At 49.6% G+C, this 27,969-nt stretch overlaps 1 protein-coding gene across 2 annotated transcripts; it reads right to left on the bottom strand.

Moving 5' to 3' along the window:
• Positions 1–262: 262 nt before the first annotated feature.
• On the bottom strand, positions 263–27,548 carry LIPG (lipase G, endothelial type). 2 transcript variants are annotated; one of them, XM_012103679.5, is made up of 11 exons: positions 27,106–27,548; positions 25,699–25,845; positions 21,811–21,992; positions 19,977–20,156; positions 18,001–18,112; positions 12,691–12,912; positions 10,687–10,929; positions 9,689–9,809; positions 8,552–8,770; positions 4,809–4,913; positions 263–2,657 (listed from the first exon to the last, which is right to left on the bottom strand). In XM_012103679.5, exons 2-11 carry the CDS (start codon positions 25,793–25,795, stop codon positions 2,636–2,638), a joined length of 1,503 nt encoding a protein of 500 aa, XP_011959069.2. In that variant the 5' UTR covers positions 25,796–25,845; positions 27,106–27,548; the 3' UTR covers positions 263–2,635. The 2 variants fall into 2 exon arrangements, with proteins under 2 accessions (XP_011959069.2, XP_004020711.2); XM_004020662.6 differs by lacking the exon at positions 27,106–27,548 and adding an exon at positions 26,269–26,790.
• Between the last annotated feature and the right edge of the window lie 421 nt (positions 27,549–27,969).

Here is a 27,969-nt window from a genome sequence, read left to right as displayed (position 1 = left end):
CCAGGGAACAAACCTGCCTCTCTTGTGTCTCCTGCATTGCCAGGTGGATTCTTTACCACTGAACCACCTGGACTTTCTACTGCGATTCAAGTAACTTCTCTCCCTGTTCTTTAGTGAAAGGAGTTGTTGTCCACTTCTTACCAACAATTAGATTCAAACAGAGAACATATCTTACATTAAAGTAACTTTTTCGTTAAACCCTAGGCTTAAGCAGGCATAATTCTTTCAAATTTTAAGAAGTGAGATGCTAGACCATGAAGAATTTTGTAGATTTTTATCGTTTTACTATTAAACATTTTAATCTTGAAAATGGTTAATCATAAAGTAAAAGCTAACCATACATTTGTTTTTATACATTATATACACTTGAGAAATAAATAGCATTCTAAGCATTTTAAAAAAGCATCATTATATACAAATAAGGCTTCTAGACGAATGTATAAATACAGGACCCACTGAGGATTACATTCCCAAGGCTTCCATTACAAATGCAGGAGCAGAACGTGACCAAGATGCACAGTCATAACACAAACCTTACTTTGTCTAGAAAGCAGTCACAGAAGCAGCAGGACAAGCACACAACTGGATTGAGAAAATACTCTGAACTGAGGTCTTTGACGGGTTATGTCTTCAGAAGTTTGGCATTGAACAATGATACAACTTTGGCACAATACAGATGAAAACAATGTCCTTTAAAAACCTAGTGTTAGTCCCTCAGTCATGTCCAACTCTTTGTGATTCCATGGACTGTAGCCCTACACACTCTTCTGTCCATGGAATTCTCCAGGCAAGAATACTGGAATGGGTAGCTATTCCCTTCTCCCGGGATCTTCCTGACCCTGGTGGCTAAGACAGCAAAGAATCCACCTGCAATGCAGAAGATCCAGGTTCAGTCCCTGGGACGGGAAGATCCCCTGGAGAAGGGCATGGCAACCCACTCCAGTATTCTTGCCTGGAGAATCCCGTGGAGAGAGGAGCCTGGTGGGCTACAGTCCGTGGGGTCACAAAGAGTCGGACACGACTGAACAGCTAACACTAACATTTATAAACCTAAGTACAGAGAAAATAGCTCTCCCCCCAACCCCACTTGCCATCACAACTCCTTCCAAATAATATTCATCCGTAAAAATCCTAACCCCTTGGACAGTTGTCCTCCCAGTACTATATTAATTAAAGGGTTTAGGGTTTCATGGCTGGCTCTGAAAAACCTCCCTTGTTTGTCACGTCTGGGGCATGTTGGTGGGAAATGGCTGTAGGAGAACTGGTGAAGTTGTAGAGACGTGCATACCATGGGCTTTGGCTCCAGGAAGTCTGGGTCCTCACCTGGCTCCACTACCAACCTGATATATAATCCTAGGCCCGTGGCTGAAACTCACTAAGCCTTGGTTCTGTAACACAGAGATAATAGTAGCTGCCCTGCTCACCTTCTGTTATGAGTCTCGAATTAAGTGATGCATGTTCAAATCTTTTGAAAATTACAAAAGGGTTCCTCAGATATCATGTATATTCATTCAAATCAAGATCTAGAAGTAGGGGCTTTTCGAAGAAGTTCAGCACAGAAAGGGCACTGGTATTTGAACAAGATAATTCAAAAAGGAACAAGGGTGGCATTAATTACATCGTGGCATCTGCTGTGTGCTGGTTTCCATATGAACAGATATGTGTAATCCCCTCCCATCTTCCTACACAGAAGAGATTTTGCTAGTCATGTCCAGCAACTGGTCACCATTCTGTCCCCAAAACATATGACACTCTGCTGGTGATCAAAGATGTCACTCTGAAGAAGGATGCATGTCAACTATGAAGAAATAGGTAGAAACCACTTGAAGCCTCAGGGTCCCCAACTCTTACATCCTATAGCCCCTCAGTGCCCCTCGTGCATAGTCATGGATCATCTAAACTGGAAGGGAGTCTAGACATCCCAAACCCATCAGGCTTCAAATGAGGAGAGGGTCTGCAGAAATTTACCAAGGTGTCTACTGCCACCTGCTAACTGTCAGTGCTTAGCAAGTATTTGTCCAATCAAAAAATGAGCAATGGAAAAAATAAGAAAGCCCATGATATGTGCTTTAGAGAGAAAGTTGGGGAGCAGGACGGAATGAAATATAACTGGGACAGATTACCGGTTACCCAATGAACCACAAGAGTGAGAGTTTCTGCACCTCCCAGACCTGCTCTCCCCTCCCTGGGTGAACAAGGCCCCAGGTCCTGACACCAGCCAGCTCCCAGCAGAAAGACCTCTCACTCAGGTCAGGTGAGGCCAGGCAGCGGACAGCCTTCCACACAGAGGCTCTCAGAGCCTGTGACCCTTGTCAGGTGGAGCACAGGCTCATGCAGTCACTGAGAAACCAGCCCGGTGGATGCAGAGGTCGAGGCAGCGGCCCTTTGCTCTCGGACCTGGAGGGAGAGCAGTCCTAGAGTAGCAGCGGGGCCAGCAGGCACGGCGGTGTGCGCTCCCCTCCAGCGGCGAGAAGTCCAAGCCTTCCCGGGAGGCACAGAGCTGCCCCAGAGAGCGGGCTCCTCCTAGTGCTCCAGGGACAGGGCCAAGCCGGGTCCTCCCATCAGGTGGCTCCTCCACTGTAACGTCCCTCCACAGGCTTGGAAGTCGGGTGGGTGGGGGGCCCTGCAGGCACCCTCAGAGATGCTCCACGGTTGGACTGAAAGGAACCACGTGGGAGTGGAGTTGTTAGTTGGCTTCGCAGCTCTGCACCTCTGCTTACCACAAGACCAAGCTTTCTTCTACTCCTCTCCGCCTGTGTTACCTTCTTCCCTTTCAGAACAAATGGAGAGGGTTCTGCTCTTCCCATCCCCTCCCCCCAAAAGCCACAGAATCAATTTGAGGAACACCACATGAGGGCCCACTCTGGATTCCTCGCTCCCTACACCTCAATGATGACACCTGCATATTTAGCAGAATAATCACCTTCAGCATGAACGTATATGCACGCGCATGCACACACACATACACACACACAGGCAACCGCCGGGAAAATGATCAAGCCCTCTTTGATTTGCTCTAAAAACACAGGAGAGCCTGCAGTATGACCGGAAGTGGGCAGAGTCTAAATCTCAGCTACACTAAGGCACCATGGAACCTCTCGGAGCCTCAGTCTCCTTTCCTATGAACAGATGAACAGCGTTCATAGCTGGAGAGAGAATACTCCAGCCCAGAGATGTCACCACTTCCTGGCGTTATTACTGGGGAGCCTGTTGTTTTCTAGTCTTTTGAGGGCAAATGAAAGGACAATCTGTTTTCTCAAAGAGATAGTTTAAGAGAATTATGGCATTCTCAACTGTTAGGAAGCTCTGGAGTGGGAAAAAGAAGTATGTCAGAATAGCAATCCTTCCCGGGTATGCAATTTACATGGCTCTTCCAAGAATCAGTGAAGTAAAAATGTGTGGAAGCACTTGGAAAGGTATACATTTAAACACAGACATGAAGAATTAAAATTATTATCATAGCAGAAAATCTTGTAAGCCTACTCTAGACTGAGTCTTTTAATTACATGAGCAGTTTTCAGGATGCCACAAGTCCTGTGATCTCCAAGTGTGTGGTCACGGTGATGCTCCTGAACACAAGACAGAGCAGCCAGGATGTAGCTCAACCCTCAGGGCTGGCAGACAGCTAATCACAGGGGGACCCCGGCAAGGGTGCAGCTGCTTGATAATTGATACCTAGATCGAGGCAAGGTGACTCATCTGAGCAAGTGGAACCTCCACGCTCAAGAAAGAACACAGGCTTTCGAGTAAACCAACCGCTTCAAATCCTCACTCTGTTGTCACCAACTGGGGAACCTGAAAAGAGTGATCTAACCTCCCTGAGTCTCATGTCCTCCAGCTGTCCACAAGGTTAACAGCACCAGCATCGTGGACTTGATCAAAGGAAATGAGATGCTGTATGGAAGCACACACGCAGGGTGGGCATATCTACGTGCTGGGGAGCGTTGTTATTTAGTACCTCTGACTGGACCAGGGGTTGGGACCTGGGGCGGGGGGGGGGGTGTCTCCCTCCTGCTCAGCAGGCATTTAGGCTCAGAGGGTGTTGACTGAGGCCCCTTCTGAAAGGACCCGCTGCTTCATACCACAGGATCAGCCTTCCTCAATTCTGAAATGATGAGACTCCAGCACAGGGCAAGAGGGACACTGAAGCAAGATGACCCCTTTGTCTGTTACAGCAACATGCACACTGAGCATTCCTGCTTCTCAGAAAGGGAGAAAGTTGGACTTCCCCAGTGATTAGAACTCCATGCTTCCAATGCAGGGGTCACAGGCTCGATCCCTGGTTGGGGAACTAAGATCCCATATGCCTCACGGCCAGAAAACAGAAAGGGGGAGAGTTGCCTACTTAAATCCACTCACACCAACCTGGGTCCCAGAAAATCTTAAAAGGGAAGCGAGCCTTGTGCTTCTCCCTAACTCCGCCTAACTCACCACTCCACCCTGGTGCCCAGAAGGCAACCAGGAGCCCTGGAACTTCCCATGGCCCTGGTCACTACACAGAAGTTCAATCTAAGATGGGAACATGGGTACCAAGCTTGGGGACTTAGTCACTGAAAGACCTCATTCCAGCAGGACCATGGCTGTGACACCCACAGGGTGAAGCAGAACAAGAGGCAAAGGGACATTCACAGCATCCAACATCCTGTCACACTGATTCATCTATCTCCTTCCAGCAGAAGGTCGGCCTCATAAAGGAAGGGACATTCATCTGCTTTTGTTGGCTTCTATGTCCCAAGTGCCTGGACGCACGTCCAGCCTGAGGACCCATCAGCAGGCACTGCATGAACTGCTGAGCACATCCTGCTTACCTGGTTTCATTTTTCATTCTCCAGCCATCCCGACACTTGTGAAACCAGAGCTCTTGGCCAGGCGATATAAGGGTGTTCTCAAGATCTTCTGCACAAAAAGTCAATCTAGAAGGAAAAAGAAACCACTGATGTAGCCAAAGCTCCAGGGGTAGGGACACGGCTGTGCATCAGCCATATGGTGCTTTCTGGATCCAAGGCAGATGGAGTAAGAAGAAAAGAGAAGTTTTCATCTCACCCATCCTGACTCAAGACCCTTCAGAACTCCCCACTGCTGCTATAAGCACACCAAAAGGGTTTCACTTTGATGTTTCCCATGATTTGGCTCATGCAGCCTTTAATCACAACCCTTCCACCTTCTTCCCTCTGTCTGTCCAAATGGCCACCTGCCTTCCAAGGCATAGCCTCTCTGAAGCCTCCCTGATTGCTCAGGACCTTACTAAGCTAACCCTCTGTTGACTTCTCAGTTTAATGAATTGGCACATCCTTGTATAAATGTCGTTTGTGTTACTGTCGTTACTTCTTATGGCACAGAGTTAATAGCGAAGGTGTTATCTCATTTTAACACATTATATCCTGCCTTGAATAGCTGCGAATTCCTGTATCTGTAGGGGACTATAAACTCCTTGAGTGAAGGAACTCAAGGTCCCTCCAGCATGGTGTCCAGAAATACCCACTGACAAGCATAACTGGAACTCAGCTGTGAGTTAATAGAAAAGATTCAGGAAGTAGACAACAAAGATCACAGGAAGAATCAGTAGTCTTAAAACTATTTCAGCTATAACATACAGCCCAACTTCCAGCCCATCAGCCTTGGTGATATGTGGTCAGCGTGACCCCATGGCCTGTAAATCTGACCATGATACTTAGCAGTAGGACAAAAGCCACATTCTGAACAGTCTTCCAAACTTTTACCAGAAAACCCAAACAGCCCATAAACACCCATTACACCCAATCAGAAAATACAAATGAAAACAGCAGTAAGTGACCAAGTCACACCCAGAGGAATGGCAAGAATATCCACCAAAGGAGGGGGAAAAAGAGAACTTTTACTCATTGGCTGAGATGAAAAATTAGTCCAAGCACTTTGGAAAGGGATTAATATCCAGTCCAGTTGGTAAATACATATACTATAACCCAGTTATTTAACATTCCCCCAAGAAGCCCATGGGCTTCCCGGGTAGCTCAGCTTGTAAAGAATCTGCCTACAATGCAGGAGACCCAGGTTTGATTCCTGGGCCGGGAAGATCCCCTGGAGGAGGGATAGGCTACCCTCTCCAGTATTCTTGGGCTTCCCTGGTGGCTTAGACAGTTAAGAATCTCCCTGCAATGCGGGAGACCTAGGTTTGATCCCTGGCTTGGGATGATCCCCTGGCGAAAGGAAAGGCTACCCACGCCAAGGCAGGAGCTGCAGGAGACACGGGTTTGATCCCTGGGTTAGGAAGATCCCCTGGAGAAGGAAAGGGTAACCCATTCCGGTATTCTTGCCTGAAGAATCCCCATGGACAGAGGAGCCTGGAGGGCTACAGTCCCTGGGGTCGCAGAGTCAGACACGGCTGAGTAACTAAGCACAGGCCCTGACCCATGTGCACAAGGAAAACAAGGATGGTTACCTCAGCACTACTTATGACTGCAAGAAAGCAACGACAAGGTAAATATTCAGCAGAACAACAGCGAAACTATTGTTTGCTCAATGATGGCTTGCATACCGGAGTTAAACAGGAATGATGCTCAGACTCTCAGTCATGTTTGACTCTTGGCGACCCCATGGACTGTAGCCTGCCAGGCTCCTCTGTCCATGAGATTTTTTAGGCAAGAATACCAGAATGGGTTACCCTTTCCTTCTCCAGGGGAGCTTCCCAACCCAGGGATCAAACCCGTGTCTCCCGCAGCTCCCGCCTTGGCAGGCAGATTCTTTACCACCAAGCCACCTGGGAAGCCTAAACATGAGTAGATGGGATCAATATGTGTTGTATAAATTTCATAAACTATGTTGAATGGAGAAAAGCAACTTTGAAAGGAATATCCACTCATGTAAACTTCCGAAGCAACCAAAACAATTCTACAAGTTGCGCATGGATACAAACAGAAGCAGTGAAAGTATAAACATCACAAAGAGGGAAACGCTAACATGTGTTAATGTTGGAAGATTAGTACAATTGATTTGGAAGGGCAGGAGTCAGGCAGCAGAGGGGCTTCTGATTCATCTGTAATGTTTTACTTTTTAAAATCTCATATCTGAAACCAGTATGGAAAATGGTTCACATTTGTTAAGGCTGAGTGGTTTATTAGATTTGCTTCCATCTTTCAGGACTTCCCTGATGGTCCAGGGGTTAAGACTCCACGTTTCCGCTACATGGGGCACAGGTTCGATGCTTGGTGGGGGAACTAACATCCCGCATGCTGTGTAATGTGGCCAAAACAAAAGTACCAAAAATAAAAAACGATCACATTTCAGCTGCCACACGTCGGCACAGGCTGCACTTTCCAGCGTCAAGAGAAGGAGAAAGACACACGATTATGTAGACCACAGCCTTTGTGCTAAAGTTCCCCTCGGCGGGCACCCACCCCTACTATACCCCAGTGCCCAGGTCTCTAGACCAGAATTACTCAGATGAGCGACCCAAGGCTCCACCCCTGCATGGCCAAGATGCAAGATAGGTGACGGATGGAAATGAGCCACTTGAAGAACTGTAATAGAGAAAATGCCAGAAGAGGTACAGAGAGTGGAGCCTGCTTCCCATCGACCCTAGGCTGGAAGTGACCTCCCAGAGGCTGGCTGAAGGGTCTGGCCAAGGAAACCCTCCTCTCTTGATGAATGTCCTCTAGGTTTCCTGGCTCCCACTTAGCCAGAAGCTGCTCAGAGAGTCAAGGCACGTTTCAGGGGCTGATTTAGGTGTGGATTTCTCATGTTAGGCTTGGTTAACAGACATGGGGAAAGTGCCAGCTGGCATAGCACAGAGGGATCGCTGTTCCTTGATGTTAGGGCCCCACTCACATCCTGGAGTCAGAGCTTCCCAAGGAGGGGTAGAATGCTCTGAAGATAGGCTGTCAGGGAATCTAGGACCCCCACAGACCTCATGCAACTTCTGTTGCATGTACAGACCCCAGAGCAAACAGATTAACAAACAGCACTCCTGGTCCAGTGATTAAGAATCTGTGCTTCCACTCCAAGGGGCACGGGTTTGATCCCTGGTTGGGGAACTAAGATCCCACATGCTACTTGGTGCAGCTAAAAAAAAGTAATTGAACTCGTACTAGGGTATATTAACCAATATTAAAACAAAACAAGGCAGCTCTCCTGAAGCGCCCTGTCCAGGAGAAGCCCCCTTCCTCCAGGCCAGCACAGGACTTGGCAAGTGGAACAAGGGCTGGGTTCCAGCCTCCACTTGCCCACCCCTCTCAGCCCAGGGCCTGTGACCAGGGCACAAGCTGCACAAATTGATCTGGAATTCAGTCTTCTTTGCAAAGCATTTGTGGTTTTGCCCCCGTGCTTTGGATAGGAAAAGATGGAAGGTGCATGCTCACAGGAGGAAATGAAAACTCCCTCCAGTATTCTTGCCCAGAGAATGCCATGGACAGAGGAGCCTGGTAGGCTACAGCCCATAGGGTCTCAGAATCAGACACAACTGAAGCGGTTTAGCACGCCCTTCACATGTGCACTTATCTAAGAAAAGGATTTGCAGAGGCACACGCCCTCTGCTAACCACGGACACGGGACAGGAAGAGGGTCATGAGGAACTTACTTCTGCTGGGTTTCCCCAGACTTGACCCGGATGCGTCTGATATGCAGCTCCTGCTTGGAGACGCGGGGCTGAGTCAGGTAGCTGCGAAGCTCCTTCCACAGGTTGTACCAGGACTGAGACTTGCCCTCCCACGTGAGTCTGATCTTCAGGAGGTCTCCCAAGTCCTCCTCGGTGTAGACTAGGAAGGTGTTGGTGGCATTCAGCCCGATCTGCTCCACCCTGCAAGGGGAGAGCAACGCTGGTCTCTGTCCCCTACCACCTGGAGACTGCGGCACCGTGCAGGGTGACACGGTGACAGCCCTTGCCCCTCACGGATGGGAGAGAAATGTGTGAGAGGCCCCTCTTGCCACACCCTCCACGTCCTGGCAGCAGGACCAGCATGGAAGCTCAGCTGCGCCCCACATGAGCAGAGAGCTAACACCACGCACAGCACCCCAGCTTCCTATCCAATGCTCGGGAACCTGAGCATCTCATCATGTAGGCGACTTCCTTGCGGGGAACAGGACCAGGAAAGAACAGAAACGAGAAAAGTGCAAAGTCACGCCCCCATTCAGCGACGTCTCGTCCCCTCAGCCCACGGGCATCCATCTCCCCCGCTCCGGAACTCCCAGCCCCTCCTGTCTGTCCCTCTTACTCAGCACCTAGGGGCGCCTGCCTCTCCCCATCTGTGTGCATGAGTGTGTGCACACGAGTCTGGTCCCCCAGGCTCAGCCCCCAGCCTTGAGAGCAAGTACTCTGATTGCATTCCTTGGCAATCCCAGCATTACTCAGCAGGGCACTCTGCACCTTATAAGTGCTCAACAGGTCTACACTGATTACCATGTGCCCCTCCCACAGATAATGGGAAATGGGCCACGGATAACATGCTTCAGGTTCCAAATTTCCTAAAGCCTCAGGAATCAGGTGTTGTCTGAATGAAACAGCAGTTTCTGGCCAGCTGATCCAGCAGATTCTCACGCTGCTGATTCATCCCAGGAGCTTCCCTCCCAGAAATGTTGTGAGCCCAGGGCTCCCGGGAGAGTGTGAAGCAGGAGGGAGGAACCACCCAGAGCCTCCCCTGCAAGTGCTCACATGCCCCTGAGCACCTCTCAGACTTGTTCTCTGTCCTGCACCCAGCAAAGAAAACCCATGACTTACATTTCCAAAGGCAGAACCTGGGAGTCTGCGTTGGTGCCATAAAGGGTGACATAAAAGGTGGGTTCCATTTCTCCCATGTTCTTGTAGCTGAAGACATGGATTTTCATCTGATAATGGTAAACTGCAGAGATAGCAGAACAAAGACATTTGTGAGCCTCGCTTGTCATCTTAGGATACCCTGACCCAAAGTGAGTCACCCACCACAGTGAGTTTTTAGGGACTGACATCCTTTTGGTCCAGCCCAACCTCTAACCTCCCTCTGACTTCATTCTCTCCAGTGGCCTGAGAGGTCACTGCAGTATAGAAGAAGGAGCCCTCTGTGATGACCTGGAGGGGTGGGATGGAGGGCATGGGAGGGAGGTTCAAGAGGGAGATATATAAGTATATCCTGCCTTGAATAGGATATTCAAGTATATAAGTATATATATACATACATATATACATACTTATAGCTGATTCACTGACACATATGGTAAAGCAATTATCTCTTCTATTAAAAATTTTAATAAAAGGAAGAAGGAGCCCTGAACTTGGGGTTTGGGAGAACTTTGGGGGACTCTGACCTAGATGCTTTTGAGCTATGTGACCTTGAATAAAGGAACAAGGTATTAACCTCTTGAACCTCAATTTCCTCATATGTAATATAATACCCACAAAACTTTTGGTTTTATAACATGTTATAAAAATGTAAGATATCATTTCAATTCCCTGTTAGGCCTATCTCTGATCATTTTGATAATCAAATGAGAAAACAAATATGAAAAGCTAAATGCAAGATAGAATTTTTAAGTCATGGCGATCATAGAGTGATAATTCACAACACCAAAGGAGCCCCCATCATTTACTTTTAAATATTTAACTTTCCTAGGGCATGCACATTATAATCTGGTTTGCAACGATGAGATCAAACTGCAGGAATGTGCTTGTTATAGAGCATGGTATTCGGAAATAGGGAAAAGGTCCTTTTGCAGGGCAAGGCAGGCAGGGATGAAGGTTACCTCTGAAAGGCATGCCCGCCCGGGTTTTTAGGTACATTTTGCTGTTTCTCTTGTTCCTTGTTTTCTTGGCATTGTAGCCAATGCTATTACAACGGTTCTTCCTGCAACTGAGACAGATTCCCTTTTTGAAGCGGTTGGAGTCTGTGCACTGGAACGCAAAGCTCGGCTTGTCCTGATTCACCAGAGAGTCGACAAAAAGATGCACTGCCCGCTCGTGCTCACATTTCAGCACCTCTGCGATGGCTGGGAGAGAGGGAGACAGAGACGTCAGGACTGAGCTGCTCCTCGGTGATTGGCCTGCTCCATCAGCAAGCACTCACGCATCAGTTATCACTATTTTTCTTGTCACTACTCGTATGCTTGTTTGTGTCATTCTTAACACATGCTGTGCTTTCTTTAGAACTGGAGGCTAGTCCTGCCACTGAACTGCTTGCCCGCCAGGTAGGAAGACTGCACCGATACACACAAAGCAATAAAGAGCAAGGAAGTACGTAGGAAAAGCACTAAACAGGGTGATGGAGGCCAGTTGTGCAGGAGGAGTCACCAAGTCCTGATGGAGTTGTGTGGTCACAAAATACTGGAAATGGATCTAATGCTAAACATCATCTAGTCCAGGGATCGGCAAACTACACCTTGCAGGCTGGTCCATTTTTAGTAAAGTCTTATTGGAACACAGCCACACTCATTCATTTGCCTGTTGTCTCTGGCTACTTCCGCGCTATGGCAGCAGAGCAGAGTTTTGAAACAGAGAGACTGATGGCTTGCAAAGCTGAAGATACTTACTAACTGACTCTCTAAGAAAATGTTTGCCAACTTCATTCTAGTTCTTTCAATTAGAGATGATGACCCACAGACCCTTAAAGCTGAAGTCATTTGCTCAGGGTCACAGAGCCAATTGGTTGCAAAGTTAGGAGCATAATTTGAATTTTTCTGACCCAGAGTAATCATTATTTCTTGCAACCAGAGGCTAAAGCCAATAGTTCTAGTAAATCCTGGGACCTTCAGAAACATTTGGCAAAGCTTCCCTTTTCCTTCCTCATTAACATCACCAGACTTAAAAAATGCCATCCTCTGATCACTTGAGGCAGAGCTGCACTCTCCTTGCATAAACTCCCAAGCCCCGCAGGACCTCTTGGATGTTGCATAACACCTTGGGAGAGGGCAACCTAAGACTGAGTGACAGAGTGGGGCATACAAACAGCAGAGCATCAGAGCAGAGAGAGCCAACTGGGGCCAAGACTTAGAAACCCTAAAAGACTGAGGATGCAAGGCAGTGAGCAAATGAGAAACCCAGCCCATCAGTTTCAGCAGCAAACTCAGTTCTCCCCAAGACTGCTGGGAATAGGCTTAGGCATTCAGGAAGACAGACTTGTTAGTGAGTGAGGAAGTGTCTTGATTTTACTTCTTTAAAATATTATAAAAAATTAAATTACGGTGCATCCATGCTAAAGAATATTATACAACCTTTAAAAAGGAAAAAGGTAAATAGGTCTATGTACTCTGATGTCTAACAATGTCCACAATGTATATTAGGACTGGAAAAGGAAAGCTGCAGGACAACGTGATTTTGAAAAGTACCACACGCGCGCGCACACACACACACACATACACACATAAATAAATCTTCAAAGCAAAAAGCCTGGAAGGATACACACAAAATATCTATATTGGCTACCTCTGGAGAATAAAAATAAGAGTGGGTGTGGGAGATGAGGGGGTATTTTTACTTCTTGCTGTAGGCAATTCCATAATGCTTGATTTTTTTCCCAACAAAAAGGTATTCCTTCTGTAAAAATAATAACTATGACCTCAAAGCATAAGACAGCAGACCAGAGGCCACAGGAAGACTGTTGCAGGATGATGAACTGCAGGATAAACAGTGTTGAAGGGCCACTGTGGGGAGAAGTGGGAATAACGAAATGGATGTTGTTGGGAACAATAATAGCTCGGGCTGATTCAGGAGGAGATGCAATAATTGAGTCAAAAAAAAAATAAGGAACTCACTTCCATATGCGATCGACCCCAAGACATCATTGAGTCCACAGCCTGGCTGGAAGTCACCCCCGTTGGGGTAGATGTCGATGTGACCCACAGGCATCTGAATGCCGATGCTCAAGCCAAAGGAGCGCGTGTAGGTGTGCAGGACATCCACGAAGTCTGCGTCGTCAGGGGACAGCCTCTTGTGGATGTCCGCCCCTTCAAACAAAGGCCCAGCAGGATCCAAACCTACAGCAGAAGGGGGAGCCAAGACGGGCCATGTCAGGTGAGCGGAGACCCAGTGGATAGCTGAGTCTGCGAGCGCAGAATGAAGACGTCCGCACCATGGGAATCCTGCACAGTTTGGTGCCTGCTGTATAGGAATGCTGGCTTTCTTCTCAAGACTCCACCTGACTCAATAAACTGGTCATGAGGTTCAACCAACATGTGGATCCAAGGAACCACAGACTGTTGGAACTGAAGTGGTTCTAGAAAGAACTTGGGCTGGCTGAAACTAAGCCATTCCTCCCATTTATTCTGCCACTAGGAGTCTTCCACAACCTTGATCTTAGCCAAAGTTTGACAGAATAACTGAGCTACCTGTATCTTCGAGAGGGAAGACTCAGTCTCCCCAAACTGAGCTATCTGCATTGAGACTTCCTCTTCCTTTTCTGTTAGTTATGAGTCAGGCCCAGGAGCAGAATGGCAAGAGCCGGGTGCACCAGAAATACTGAGCATCTGCAGGCTTCCAGAATTCCTCTCTTCTGTAGGCGCAAGCACAAAACCCTTTGCCTGCAACCCTTCTGCATCAAACAAACAAGCAACACTGCAGAGAGCTCTGGTTCTCAAATTTAAAACAGCATAAATATCTGTGGGGAGCTTCTTACAAATTCAGGTTTCACTCTGTAATTATGAAAAACTCTGGAAGGACACACAAGTCCCAGATTTCCTGTGTGTATGTGTGTTGGGAGAGAGAGTAGGGCAGGTAACCATGAAGATAGTGGCAACAACAGAGACAATTTCACTGTCTTTTATAATATCTGGGAACCACATGACTATAAAGGGTTTCCCAGGTGGTACTATGCCAATTCAGGAGATGTAAGAGATGTGGGTTCGATCCCTGGGTTGGGAAGATCTCCTGGAGGAGGGCACAGCAACCCACTCCAATATTCTTGCCTGGAGGAGGGCACAGCAACCCACTCCAATATTCTCTGGCCAATGACAGAGGAGCCTGGCGGGCCACAGTCTATAGGGGTGCAAAGAGTCAGACATGATTGAAGTGACTTAGCACACATGCACACAGGTATAAAACCCATTCCAAAATAGAATTTGCAAAGCATCAAATGCAGATTCCCTGACCTCCAAGAGATTCTGATTGATAGGTCTGGTGTAGAACCAGAAAGAAAGGCTTATTCCCCAGGTGATCCTGGTGCAGAACCAGAAAGAAAGGCTTATTCCCCAGGTGATCCCAAAACTAAATGGTCTGTGGACCAGATTTTGGAGAAAAAAAAAACTTCTCCCATGCCTCAGTACTATCTAGAAAATGAAATCTGAATGTCTTAATTCATATAGTTCATGTGTGATATTAAAAGAGTAAGTGCTTATCAATGTAAACACTAGCTACTACTACCAAGTAATTATGGGAGCTGAATTCAACCCAGCCTAAAAGGTTCTTTATTTGCCCTATACACAGAGAAAGAGAGAGAGAGGACCTAGAGAAAGCGCAGAAAAGATTGTGTGCCATTGGGAAAGGTTTGTTTAGTCTAGAACGACAGTTCTCAACTGGGAGGGGTTTTGCTCCCAAGGGGACCCCTGGCAACATTTGGCCGTGTCTGGAGGCATCTTTGGTTGTCACAATTGAGAAAAGGGTGAGAAGAAGCTGCTGGCATCTAGTGAGTAGAGGCCAAGGATGCCGATAAACATCCTACAATGCACAGGTCAGCGCCCGCACAAGCACTGTCTGGCCCCAAACATGAATAGTGCTGAGGCTGAGAAGCCTGGATCTAGAGACAGCAAGGTAGGGAGGAGAATGACCGAGAATAGAGCTGTGACACCAGGAGATGGGTAATAGAACCCTGTTCCCCAGATCCCAGCGCACTGGAACCAGGAGGCACGCAGTGAGGCTTGCGGAGGGTGATTTTAGGAGAAACGAAAGGCAGAGCTGTTGTTCAGAGTGGATAGCAAAGCTGTGGAGCTCACTACTCATGAGAACTGGTAATAACTGAAACTCTACATAGTTTCCAAGAGAAGTTTAGAAAAATGTATGAATGACAGAGGCAGAAAGAGAGCCCAGGCTGCCTGGGGGCTCCTCTCTAGCCCAGGACCTAAAAGAAAGACAGCACAAAAGCAGTGGCCTCCCTGAGAAGCCCTCGATGACTCTTTTTAGCAACTGAACGGACCCAGTACTGACACAGGTGGCCTCTCCCTGCCTCTCACCATGTGCCCTGAAGAAAAAAAGAAAGAAGAGAAGCATTTTGCTTTGCAGCCAATAAGAGGGGGGCTCTTGCATCAGTGAACAAAAGTCTCCACCAGACAGTCAGCACTATGGAAACCAAGCTGGGCCAGAGGAATGCCGCTGGCTGACAGGGCTTCTCGAAAGGCCGGCTGGCTGGCAGGCTGAGCCTTCGCCTCCCCAGGCTGACCCTGCCTGACACGTAGCCAAGGCCCACAAACCCCGCGGGAAATTTGCACAATTTACTTAACTAGGAAGGAGAGGGTGAATGCATCCAGTCCAAAAAGAGAGGATGGAGAAGCAGCCCTCCTTCCATTCAGTCAGACTCCCCCAAAGGTGTCCTGTCCAGCAAATGGAATACACACCTACATGCATATGCACACACACCCTTGCGCACACACACAACGCCCAGGAGAACCTCTGCCTCCTGGCCTGGCAGGAGACTGTCACAGCTGCTGTTTCCCTGCCAGCAGGAGGCCGGCAGCATGGCCCAGGGGTGAGGCGCAGGCCCAACGGCCCGGGTCTGCATCCAGCTCTGCTATCAGGGTGTCAAATACCGGGCCTGTGATTTAAGCCCTGAGTCCTAGTTTCCCCATCTGTAAAATGAAGCCCAAAGAATTCTTTGGCCTGGATGCTATATGGCTTAGAGATGGCACAAAGGACCGGTTACACCCTGAGTGCTTGACATTGGGTCGCATCTAGCCCATAGCCTGCAGCTGGCCACTTAGTTCTTGAATGAACAAATCTGCTTGCTTCTTTCTTTATAAGTAACAAAATGCAAGTACAATTAGAGACCTATGACCTCTTCCCTAGCGGATCAGGGAGTTCCCTCAGAAGCCTAAGAGGGTAAAATTCCAGCAGACCCCAAGTCCACAGTTCTCTGATCCAAGCAAGACTGGGGTTCAGGTACCCCCTGCAGGCCCAGGCTAAGGACCCCTACTGGCCTCTGCGCAGCAGCTTCCCTGGCCTCTGGACTCCACACAAGCTGCCATCTCTGGTCCTCTTGCCAGTCAGGACCGCCCGGTTCCCAGGCCCATGGGAAGTCTGAGGGGTGAGGAGAGGGCACAGGCCTCCCCCATCAGACATGCATGGCAACATGCGTCAGGTCAGCCAGATGCCCCTGAGGTGCTGCCTGGCAACTGGACAGGGGCCACTCCTTGTCATGTTCGCCCCGGGGCCCCGCTCTGCAGAGAGTCTGCAGAAAAGGGGCCGAACTCCGGACAAGCTGGCCCCCACACTCCCTGCAGATGGCCCGAAACACTGATCAGCATTCTGCCCGAGAAGCCCTCATCTCAGCAGCTCCCACCCAGACAGGCAGGGGGAAGGAACCTTCAGATTCAGAGACAGGGAGAGGGAGGATCTGCTCTCTGTCTCCGTTACCAAGGACACTGGCCCTGGGGCCCTGGCAGGGGCTGTGTGTGCTGCCTTTGCACACAGCCAGCCCGGCTCTGCAACACCAGGCCTCTCCTGGGGGCGAGGAGGAGGCACGCAGACAATAGAACCCAGAGGGGCTCGAGGCCCATGGGCTTTGCTCCAGCCAGGGGTTACTGAGTAGTCACCTGTGGCCACACTGCCCGTTGGACAGTTCAGGCCCCGCTGACTTGAAAATCAAAAGTGAAGCTCTCAAGTTATGCTGGATCAAACAGCTGGATCGAAAGGAGTGTGTGTGTGTGTGTGTGTGTGTGTGTGCTCATTAGACTTAAGCCCGGGGACAATGATTTGAGGAGGGTGACTAAACCTCACAAATGTGACTGCACCGGGTCTTCGTTGCAGCATGCAGGATCTGGTTCCCTGACCAGTGATTGAACCCGTGCCCCTTGCATGGGGAACAGAGTCTTAGCCACTGGACCACCAGGGAAGTCCCTCTATATAGTTTCACATCTACCCTGCTGGCTTGTTGAAACTCGACCTTTACTAAGTCATTGTTTAGCTAAGGACTCCCTTCTACCTGAGTCCTGTTTCAAAATGAATACACATGGCCAGGAAGGAAATGATTACTTCTTTCCTTCTGGGTGACCAGTTGGGCCCTCAATGGGTTGGAGGTGTGTGGGAAGCAGGGAGGGAGAACTAACCAAAGAATGCTGGCAGGAGGGCAAAAATTCAGGGCAACAAATTTGCCTCTGACTTTCTCCTAGAGGAAGCTCTATGTATGTGTTTCAGGGGCCTCTGAGTGGGAAAGAGTCCTTCCCACTTTTCCCAGTCACTAGATGATGTAAATATTTAAATCAAATTCTCACATCAGAAGATCACCAACTCTGCCTATGGAGTGTGTATCTCTCTAAATAAACTCAGTTTCACTTAAAAAAAAAAAAAAAAAAAAAAACCTCAATAAGATGGAAAATTCGACTTTCTATTGCCAACCTGGGTACCACTACCAGAAAGGTCCCTTTAAGGACAGAGTTTAACCACACATTTTAAACAGGTCATTACCACTAATAAGTAACACCAACCAAACACTGGAAAGAGGCTGTTGGTGAATGAAATAGAAGTCCGAGGCAGAATTCAAACCACAAGCCACACTACTGATTCCTTTCCCTTGAGCTCCTGGAGCGTGGCAGCAGAGACTGAGAGTGAGCGCCAGAGCTTGCAGGCCGGGCTTTACCCCAGGGCTGCCCTTGAGTCTCTTCAGCTGTCTGGGTGCTTCCTCACCTTTTGCACTAAACCAGTGGTTTTCCAAGCATGCTCCCTGGTGCTCGGGGACCCAGAGATTCCTCCTGAGAAGGGGGAGGCTCAAATAACAAACTTAACACTACCCACAGATACCCAGCTTTAACCAGAACATCCCTCTATCTGCTTCATATATTGAAGTCCTGCACAAGTTCAGTTTTCCAAGGGCTCCGGGAGGGAGCCCCAGGAGCATCCCTGAGTGAAGGAGCCATGCTTACCCGTGATTCTGCCCACCGTGCCTTTCACGAAGTTGCCCGCGTACCCGGCCACGTGAGCTCCGAGGCTGTAGCCAATCAAGTGAACATTCTCAAGAGAAAAGTCCTCCTTGCCCTGCAGAAAGTCACAGAAGGGAAGGAGTGAGGAGGGTGGCCCTGAGCCCACAGGTTGCCAGCAATTCAACAGCAGTCATGCCAGGGAGGGGACAAGGAGCCTGGAGGTGGCTGGTAGTGCTGGCAGGGCAACATGGATGGGACACAGCCAGGTAAGGGGAGGTGGAAAGGGCTTGGTGGCACTTCAGTCACCCTGCACTGGGGACAGGGTGCAGGTTGTGACTAGAAGCTGCATACCTGAAAGTGAAGGTCACTCAGTCATGTCTGACTCTTTGCAACCCCGTGGCCTATACAGTCCATGGAATTCTCCAGGCCCAAATACTGGAGTGGGTAGCCTTTCCCTTCTCCAGGGGATCTTACCAACCCAGGGATCGAACCCAGGTCTCCCACATTGCAGGCGGATTGACAGCTGAGCCACAAGGGAAGCCCAAGGATACGAGATTGAGTAGCCTATCGCTTCTCCATCAGATCTTCCCAACCCAGGAATCAAACTGGGGTCTCCTGCACTGCAGGCAGTTCTTTACCAACTGAGCTATGAGGGCCCTTCCCCTACATGTTTCTGGCAGTGTCTAAGGTGGGGAGGGGTAGCAGTGCCGAGGCCAAAGCCACTGGACAAACTGGAGACTAAGTGCCAGACACGGTCTGCAGCAGGGTGCTCCCTGCCCATTCTCTTAGGCCCAGGAGCTGCCCACCTCCTCGTCACCAGCCTGTCTGGGATCCCAGAGTCGAAGCATCAGACCTTGACAGGGAAGGCACTCGGTGATGAGGGTGAGGGGGGATTTGACCCCATGGCTCAGGAACCAAGCTCAACTAAACAACCTAGGCAGAAGACTGAGGACTATTTGAGAATCCTGACCAGAATTTTGCCACAATTCATCAGATTCATGGGCTTCTAAAGGAAGGTCAGGTTAGAATTGCCCAGATAATTGAGTCACTCTGCCAGTGTACCCCGCCTCCCATTAAGTCCACTGAGCCTCGGCAAATCATTAACCTATAAAAGTAAACGTAAGACTTCAAGATCTGTTTTCCATGTATATTATATGCAAGGCATTAGGCTGCATTTGTTTGAACCAACCCTTCCTACCCTCAGCCCAGCCACCCTTCAGAATAAGAGTAGACATCAGTAAGTATTTAAGATTACAAGGTTTGGGGCTTCTCTGGTGGCTCAATGGTAAAGAATCCACCTGTCAATGCAGGAGACACAGATTCCCTCCCTGATTTGGGAAGATCCCGCACACCTCGGGGCCGCTAAGCCCATGTGCCACAACTATTGAGCTTATGCTCTAGAGTCTGGGAACGGCAACTACTGAGCCCATGTGCTGCAACTGCTGAAACCCGACACTCTGTCCACGGGATTTCCCAGGCGATAAAACTGGAGTGGGTAGTCATTTCTTCCTCCGAGGGATCTTCCCCACCCAGGGATCAAACCCATGTCTGCTGCCTTGCAGCAGAGCCATCAGGGGAACCCTCACAGGAGAATCCACCTCAATGAGAAGCCTTTGCACCGCAAGCGGAGAGTAGCCCCCGCTCGCTGCAGCTAGAGAAAGCGCGTGCAGCGATGAAGACCCAGCACAGCTGAAATTAATTAAATTTAAAAAAAAAAAGATTACAAGCTTCCGAAGGCATCAGCAAGTAAATTCCTGCAAGGAAAGTAACAGGAAAAATCCAGAAATGAGTCAATAATTAGAAAGCTTTCTTAAAGTTCTAGCTTCCAAAATATTTCAAGCGATACTTAATTCAGTAAAAATTTGAATCTCAAAGATATTCTCGGTTCACTGTAATAATCCGATCTTTGTTTCCTAAAAGGGGTCGGATTCAAGATCCTTCTCAGAAGAGGAGATGATTCCCTTCAGTCCCATTGTTACCTGAAGCCAGTCGAGCATCTGTGCGATGCTGAGTCCCACACCCCTTGTGTTATTGACCGCATCTACGTAAAGCTGGTGAGCCAGTGGGAGCCAGTCCACCACCACGACGTTGGCTCCTTTCTCTCTCATCTGCAGGGCTGACACCAGTTTGTACAACCAGTTCTCAAACATGCCACTCATCTGCAGAGAAAACAGGACTTAAAAAAAAAATTCTTTCTCTGGGTTTGAAAAAATACTAGTGAATATGAAATTCAGTTCTGTGACCCTTTCCCGCAGCCATGGAACATTCACATTGGTTCCCCAGACACCAATGCTTGCCCATGAGCGGGGCCAGCCACAGTCAGGATTGCTATGTGGGCGAGTGTCTTCCATTGCCCTTGATGATGCCTCCAGCTCTTCCCATCGAAAATGTCCAAGCTGGTGTCCTGTGTTGCTGCCCCACTGACCAATAGGGCTGCTATGGGATACGTGCTGGTGGCCAAGCCGACCTGAGGTTAGCCCTGTCACAGTCAGGCAAGTAAGTGACCTGGTCCAGCATTCAGAAGCAGCTGAGAAGGGTTGCCCTGGAGAATGGGTTTCTTTCTCAGAGATGCAAGGAGATTCTGTCTCTTAGGCAAACGCCAAGTTAACAAATGACCCCTTCCCACAACCCATCTCTGCCATCCCTCTTGACCCTAGAGGAGGGAAGATCGGTTGCTGGAATCCCAAATTAGAACTCAGAGCACATTTTCTCACAGAAACAAAGTGTAAATGGTGACTAGGTCCAGTTGTAAACCTATCCATGAGTGCATTATTAGATAAATAGATTTCCTGTGCCTGGCCTGGGAACCCAAAGGCCATTTACAATCTTGCTTCTATGGGAAACTGCTGTTCCAAGTTCCAAACAGATTACAAAAGAACCTTCTGGAATGTGTTTGTCAGTGGCAGGCAGTTTGTATTTGCATTTTGACAGGGGGGCCTTTAAAAGATCCAAACAAATGATTATAATCATAGGCTGTGAGGTGAGGATGGGCAGACAGGCCCTTAATGATCCCTTCGATTGCATTTGGTACATAGGTGCCTACATAACACCCCCTAGCCAGGCCTGACCCCAACAGTTGGTGATAGACCTAAAGACCCAGCAAGCATGTAACGGAAATGAATTTCTCATCATTAAGGGGAGGAACGTCCCCTCCCAATTAGCCCAGGCAGAAGCCTGCTCACTTAACAGTGCCATTTTCCTACAGACTTTCATTAGATGAATGGATAAATCCCTCGCTGGTCCAAAGCTTCTGAGGCCGAGCATTAAAGCCCTTTTTTTGTTGAAGTTTGTTATGGGCTTTTCGATGTGAATGGCTCAGCGAGGGCATAGAAAGACTCCAGTGGCTTTAAATGGAACTATCTCTATGCACACAGGAGGGCACCGTGCCAACCAGGGCCAGCCAGCCAGGCCAGCTGGCTCCTCACAGACTCTCTGAGCCAGTCAAGTTGCTTCAGTTCAGCTGAGCTCTCGCAAAGGGATGGCCCCCGTGAGGCAGCGGTTGACCAAAGTAATTAAGTGTAATTAGAGGGTCCCTTAAGAGCCAGTGGAGCTAGGCTACTGCCCTCAGGAGAGCCACTTTCTGAAAGCCCACTGCGTGCCAGCATTAAATGCCACCCTGCTGGAGTCCAGATTGCCCCCTCAGCAAAGTGCCCATTACATTCTTCACAGCTGTCTGAAATACAAGCAGCCCACAAGAAAAGAGGGGGAGAAAGAGCAGAATCTGGAAGCACCAGCATGCTTTTTAATTGACCAAAACAAAGGAGACCAAATTCCATGTAGAGCTGGAGAGCAGCTACCTCCCCCCGGGCTCACCGTCCATCCGTGAATGATGAAAAAGGTCTTGGCTGTCACGTTGAAGCCACAGTCCTCTAAGGGCTGGCTGCGGCCAAGGGAGAGATCGCATCCTTCGTGCTCTGGGTCCTCCGAGGTGCGGAGGTTAAATCTCACAGGAGGTTTGGCAGCAGTCGGTACCACCCTGGATTTGTCGAACTCATCTGGGGAGAAAGAAGAGAGCATGTGGTAGCTAGCAGGCCTGGGTGGTGAGAGCTCTGGGGTCCAGTTCTTGTTCACTCTTGAGCAAATTACTTAACCCCTCTGAGTTTCAGCTTTTACATCTGCTGAATGTTTCCATCTCATCTCACAGAAGAGTTGCAAAGATGTTATAAAAGGCACACCTCACCAAAGTTTAAGTGTTAATTAGTCACTAGTATCAACTACTGTAGGGCTTCCTACAGTGGCCCAGAGGATCTCCACAATGCAGGGACCAGGCTTCCATCCCTGGGTTGAGAAAAGCCTCTGGAGGAGGGCATGGCGACCCACTCCAGTGTTCTTGCCTGGAGAATCCCCTGGAGAGAGGAGCCTGGTGGGCTACAGTCCATGGGGTCGCAAAGAGTCAGACTCAACTGAGTGACTAACACACACAAACACACACATCAATGACTGTGAATCTGAAGTAAATAAGTCTCCCTTACCTTCCGTCCTTCTTTCTAATCCAAATGAGCTCTTTCCTTCCCTCAAGCTACTAATTTCAGAGAACGGGTCCTCAAGTCTTCTCTTGAAATGCTAGGGACCACTTGCACTCCTGGAGAATGAAATGGCAACCCTTTCCAGTATTCTTGCCTGGAAAAATCCCATGGAGAGAGGAGCCAGGTGGGCTACAGTCCATAGGATCTCAAAGAGTTAGACATGACTGGGCAACTACACTTTCACACAGACTTACATTTCAGAATTCAGAAATGTTCAGATTCTAAACAGGTATTATGATGTGTGTATATATACATACATATATATACAGACACACACACACATATATGTGTGTGTGTGTGTGTGTGTGTGTGTGTGTGTGTGTGTGGTTTGGGGCATTGCTCATTCATCAAACACACCAATAACATTTCTGTAAGGAAATACATGACTACTCATACTCAAGGGTGAAAAAAAGAAAAAGAAAAAGATTTTAAAGACCATCTTGTTGGTTCAGGTCAGTTTGGGATGCCAATTGTGTAAGAATTCAGGTTAGGTAAGGCCAGGTCTTGCTGCCAAACAAGCTACCAGTTAAATTTTTCAGTTTTGGAAGATTTTGGAATTGGAGGTAAGGAACTTTGACCTTTTAAACACTGGGCTTCCCTACTGCTCCCACGTCAATTCTGGCACTTACCCCAAACACCTCATGCAACCTCAGTGCTTCTTGCAGTACCAGACAGGTGCCAGACACTTTTTTACCTTATTAAATAAATTGTCAAAGCCATAAAGATGCTCGTAAGAGCAGTAAAACCTCTCCTTTCAGCTCCATCGTGTACACACACACACAGCACTATCTAGAAGATGGCTCTACTTCAAAACACAGCCCATGTTACTGATGGTCCCAAGACCTTTTAACACTAGGTATTGTTATCTTCAGGGTTTCCCAGGTGAATGTAGAAGATAAGTGTTCAATTCCAGGGTCAGGAAGATCCCTTGGAGGAGCAACCCACTCTAGTATTCTTGCCTGGAGAATTCCAGGGACAGAGGAGCCTGGTGGGCTGCCATCTACGGGGTCACACAGAGTCAGGTACGACTGAAGCGACTTAGCAGCAGCAGCCCTGTTCTAATCATCCAGGATACCACCCCTGATATCAGGCTAGGAAATTAGACAGTCAAACTGTCCAGTCACCCAGAGATCAAAGGAAAATGGACCAAATGACCATACCAGGAGCTTAATTATCCCAGAGTTAAAAAGAAAGGAAAAAAAAACACACACACAAACAAATGGAGTCATGGAAAGAGAGACTACAGTGGTAGAGGGGTTGGTGGTGAAGAGGCCAAGGGGGAGGACGCACCAGATGTAAAAAGGATAAGGTTCCAGAAAATACAACTAAATACACATGAGCAGAACTCTGTCATTAATGAACAAAAGCCCCAACTGGCAGAAATTTGAACCATGGATATAATTTGTTCAAAATCTCCCAGTTTCCACCCGGATAGCCACTCATAGAGACCAGATGGGAAGTCTAGGGAAAAGGCAAAGAGAGTCTGCTGGCTTCCCAGCACTGACTCATGGATAAACCCACATAAGGTGAACATAAAACGTTCACTTTAGCACCTGGCTCTCTCTGACACTACAGTTCTCTAGCTCATTTCTACTACTTCCAGCCAGCATCACTTCTGCCTCTGGGACTTCATAGTCGTCCTTCATCCAAATGTCCCCAAGCTCATCCTCTCCTCTCCTCCAGTTCCTTGCTCAGAAGTCAGCTTCTCAGTGAGGGAAGTCTGGTCACAGACTAACACTACACCACCTTCTCCCTCCAGCCCTCTGTACCTTCCTCCTCTCTTTTATTTTGCTCCATGACACTGAGCACTATTTCTATGTTTTAAGAAGTTGACTGGCTATCTTCTCATCACTGAAATGCAAGATTCCCGGGGGTGCGGGTTTACACCTGTTTTGTTCACTGCTGTATCCTCCTAAAAGCCTGTGTGCTCAGTTGCTCAGTTATGTCTGACTCTTTGGGATCCCATGGACTGTAGCTCGCCAGGCTCCTCTGTCCATGGGGTTCTCCAGGCAAGAATATTGGAGTGGATTGTCATTTCCTCCTCCAGGGGATCTTCCTGATCCGGGACGGAACCCATGTCGCCTGTGGCTCCTGCATTGGCTGGGAGATTCTTTACCACTGCGCCACCTGGGAAGCCCCACTCCTAGAAGGGTTCCTGGCAAATAAAGACTTCTTTGAATGAAGGAAATAACCCCCAAATACTTAGAATCACAGAACATAGAAGTTGAAAGGAATGTTAGCATTTTATAGGAGAGGAACTAGAGATGAAACCTACCTTGGTTCAAGTATACCAGAGTTGGGAATGTGTTAAGTAATTTTTCCATTCATTCAGATTAACCCTCCTGCTCATACATAAGCATCTTGGACCAACATCATTTGACCCAGTCTGCAGTTCCTTGAGTTGCAAAGAGTCAGACACAACTGAGCGACTGAACTGAACTGAACAACAGGATAGTAGAAGATGAGCTAATAGGATATGGCTCAGGGGTTCCCCACTCTCCTCTGCTTAACCAGTTGACCTGGTACTCCTGTGGGGTGACCCTACCCTTGCTCCTCCAGGGCATGCTTTCTCCAATAGAAGAGACTGAAAAAGGAAAGCTGGCAGCTGGAAGGAAGAAAGGTAGCAAGAGGAGGAGTAAAGGCTGGAAAGACTGCTGGAGAGGAGGAGGAGGAGGCTGGCAGCCTGGGGTTCTCTGTCCAAATTACCCACCAAATCCTCCCGGAAAACGCTCCTCAAACCAGAGCCAGCTACCCTGGCGCCTAAAATTTCAAAGCATCTAGCCGAGATTAAAAAGAAGAGCGCCAGATGACAGCTCTTTCTAACAACCTTCTTGCCTCGAAAACCCGCAGGTTCAAAGAGGAGGGCAAGGTTGAAGAGCTGCTGGCAGCCAACTCTGCTGGCTGGACAGCATCGATAAGAGTGCATATTAACGGCAAAGGGGTGGAGCCGGACAGAGCGCGGGGGAGCACACCCCGCAGCCGGCCGGCTCTGGGATGCCCTGGTCAGAAGCGCCGAGGAACAAGTGAACTGCAAGACCAATTAGGAGGAGCGAATGGACAGCGCAGGCGGAAAGCAAGGAGGATGCTGCAGGATCGAGGAAGAAGGGCAAGACAGAGGGCCCTGGCCCAGAAAAGAAGCTTTGGGGGTGGTAATGAAATAAGTGAAATAAGTTACCTTGCAGCCGTCCCTCTGGACCAAGGGGTATGGGGTCTCCCGTGGCAAAGCAACAATAGGCGCTCCACAGGCAGAGCTGAAGAACGGTGTTTCTCATCCTTACCACCCCCTCGCACTCCCTTCTCCAAACTGGGACTTTTAAAAAGACTGAAAAAAAAAAAAACAAGACAAAAAACACCTCTCGAAGTTTCCAGCGGTCCAAGCCTGTAAAACCCCAAGTGGGAAGCCCTCGCTCCACCAGAGAGCGGTGGCCTTAGACAGCTGAAGGTGGAGAAGACTGAAGATGAAAACTCGGCTAAACTCAGCCGCGGGGTGGTGGGGGGAATGTGAAGGGGCTTGAACCAGAACCAGACCGGCCCTCTCGGGCGCCTGCCCAGGAAGCCAGGGCTCGCCACTGTCACCCAGCGAGCTCCCGGCGAGGTACTTTTTAAGTATTGGGAGTCATCTGATCCATCGCCAGATGGTGATTTGCATAATTTATTCCCTTGCCCGGACTCTGATTGGTCACACCTTCGCTGACGCCAGAACCAAAGACTCCCCAAAGTTTGAATGAAAGCACCGCACACTCACCGCGTGGACACTCAGCAAGCGCAGGCTTGTTTCCTCCCCAGCCGGCTCCGGGGGCAGCAGCGCTTTCACCACCCTACTTTTTCTCAGTGTCCATTTCCCGACCCTAGATTCTCTGCCACCCCCTGCAGCTCCAGGGGAGTCGTTGCCCCATAGCCCTGCTCCCTCTGTGATCGCGATCCCTGGAGAAGGAAGGTTGCCCTCTCCAAGGCGCAAAGCCATCCGCGCGCGCGCACAATGCTCTCTCCTCGCCCCGGGCCAACGGTCCGCATGGAGAAAAGACACCTGGTCACCCTGTGATCCTTCTTTACTCCCTTTCCTGCTGCTAGCGAGGCCCGTGACAGGTGCAGACGGCGCGATCCGACAATAACCGGGCAGAGTTAAGAGGCTGTGGGCGGTAGCCTGGGTGTCAGAATCGCTCTGACCCCTCTTGGAGTGCTAGCTTCGCCACTAGCTACAGAACTTAGGGCAAGCCACGCAACTTCCCCAAAGCCGTTCCTTCCTCCCCCGTACACCGGTGGTAACAGTTCCTGTCGGTTAGGGATGTGGCAGAAATGAAAAGATCCAGGATAATACCATCTGAGCTTCCCTGGTGGGCGCAATGTGGGCGACCAGGGTTCGATCCCTGCGTCTGGAAAGACCCCCTGGAAAAAGGGCATGGCAACCCTCTCCAGTATTCTTGCCAGGAGAATCCCATGGACGGAGGAGTCTGGTGGGCTACACTCCATGGGGTCTCAAAGAGTCGGACACAACTGAGCGACTAACACACACACACACACACACAGGATAATACAAACAGCGCTGGGTGCGGTGCCTGCCGCGTGGTAGGCGCTCTCATACCTGGGGCTGGAGGGCTAGAGGGACGCCAGGCGACACTCCCCTAAGGAAACAATGAGCCAGGCTTGGGGGTCTCAGACTCGCAACCAGTGCCAAGTGTCGAGGCGGAGGCGCCCCCCTTATCGAGGGGAATGAGGCAGCTTCTTCCTCTCCGTCATCATTTTGCCCTCCTCTTCTTCCCTTCATTGCGCGCGCCCTGCTCCTCCCGCGGGTGCCAGCTCCAGGTTCGCGCTCGGATCCCCGGGACCGCACCCCACCTCCCGAGCCTGCATCTGGGGCAGGGGTCAGGGGCTGAGCCCGGGGCCCTCGGCCGCCGGCGGCCAGCACGACTCCGGAGCCGCTGCGCCTCCACAGCCCTCGGGAGCGCCGAGGAGGCGGGAGAGAGAAAGCGCCGCGGCCGGCTGCGCACCGCCATCCGCCTGCGCACCGCCATCCGCCTGCTTCCCGCCAGACTGCACCTTTGACCGCAAGTAACCCCGCGGAGCGGAGAAGGCAACGGCACCCCACTCCAGTACTCTTGACTGGAGAATCCCAGGGACGGCGGAGCCTGGTGGGCTGCCGTCTATGGGGTCGCACGGAGTCGGACACGACTGAAGCGACTTAGCAGCAGCAGCAGCAACCCCGCGGAGGCCTGGAACCAGTCTAGCTCCTGCCGGCCGAGAGGAAAACCGCCCGGGCAGCCCGGCGTCCCTTCCTCGCCGGTGTCTGCGCCCCCGCCTGGGAGATCGGTGTGGGGAAACCAGTCTGGAGCAGCTGGTCCTGATCCGACTTATCCCCGTTCCGTTTGTCACTGCAGTTGCCAGCGCCGAAGCGCGCTTCGTCCGTCCTGTGCTAGAATTCATTAACAAGAGGCAGGCCTGCTCTATT

Source organism: Ovis aries, chromosome 23, assembly GCF_016772045.2.
Source record: "Ovis aries strain OAR_USU_Benz2616 breed Rambouillet chromosome 23, ARS-UI_Ramb_v3.0, whole genome shotgun sequence".
NCBI lineage: Eukaryota > Metazoa > Chordata > Mammalia > Artiodactyla > Bovidae > Ovis > Ovis aries.
Note: the sequence above shows the minus strand (reverse complement) of the source record. Positions and strands in the feature narration are given on the sequence as shown.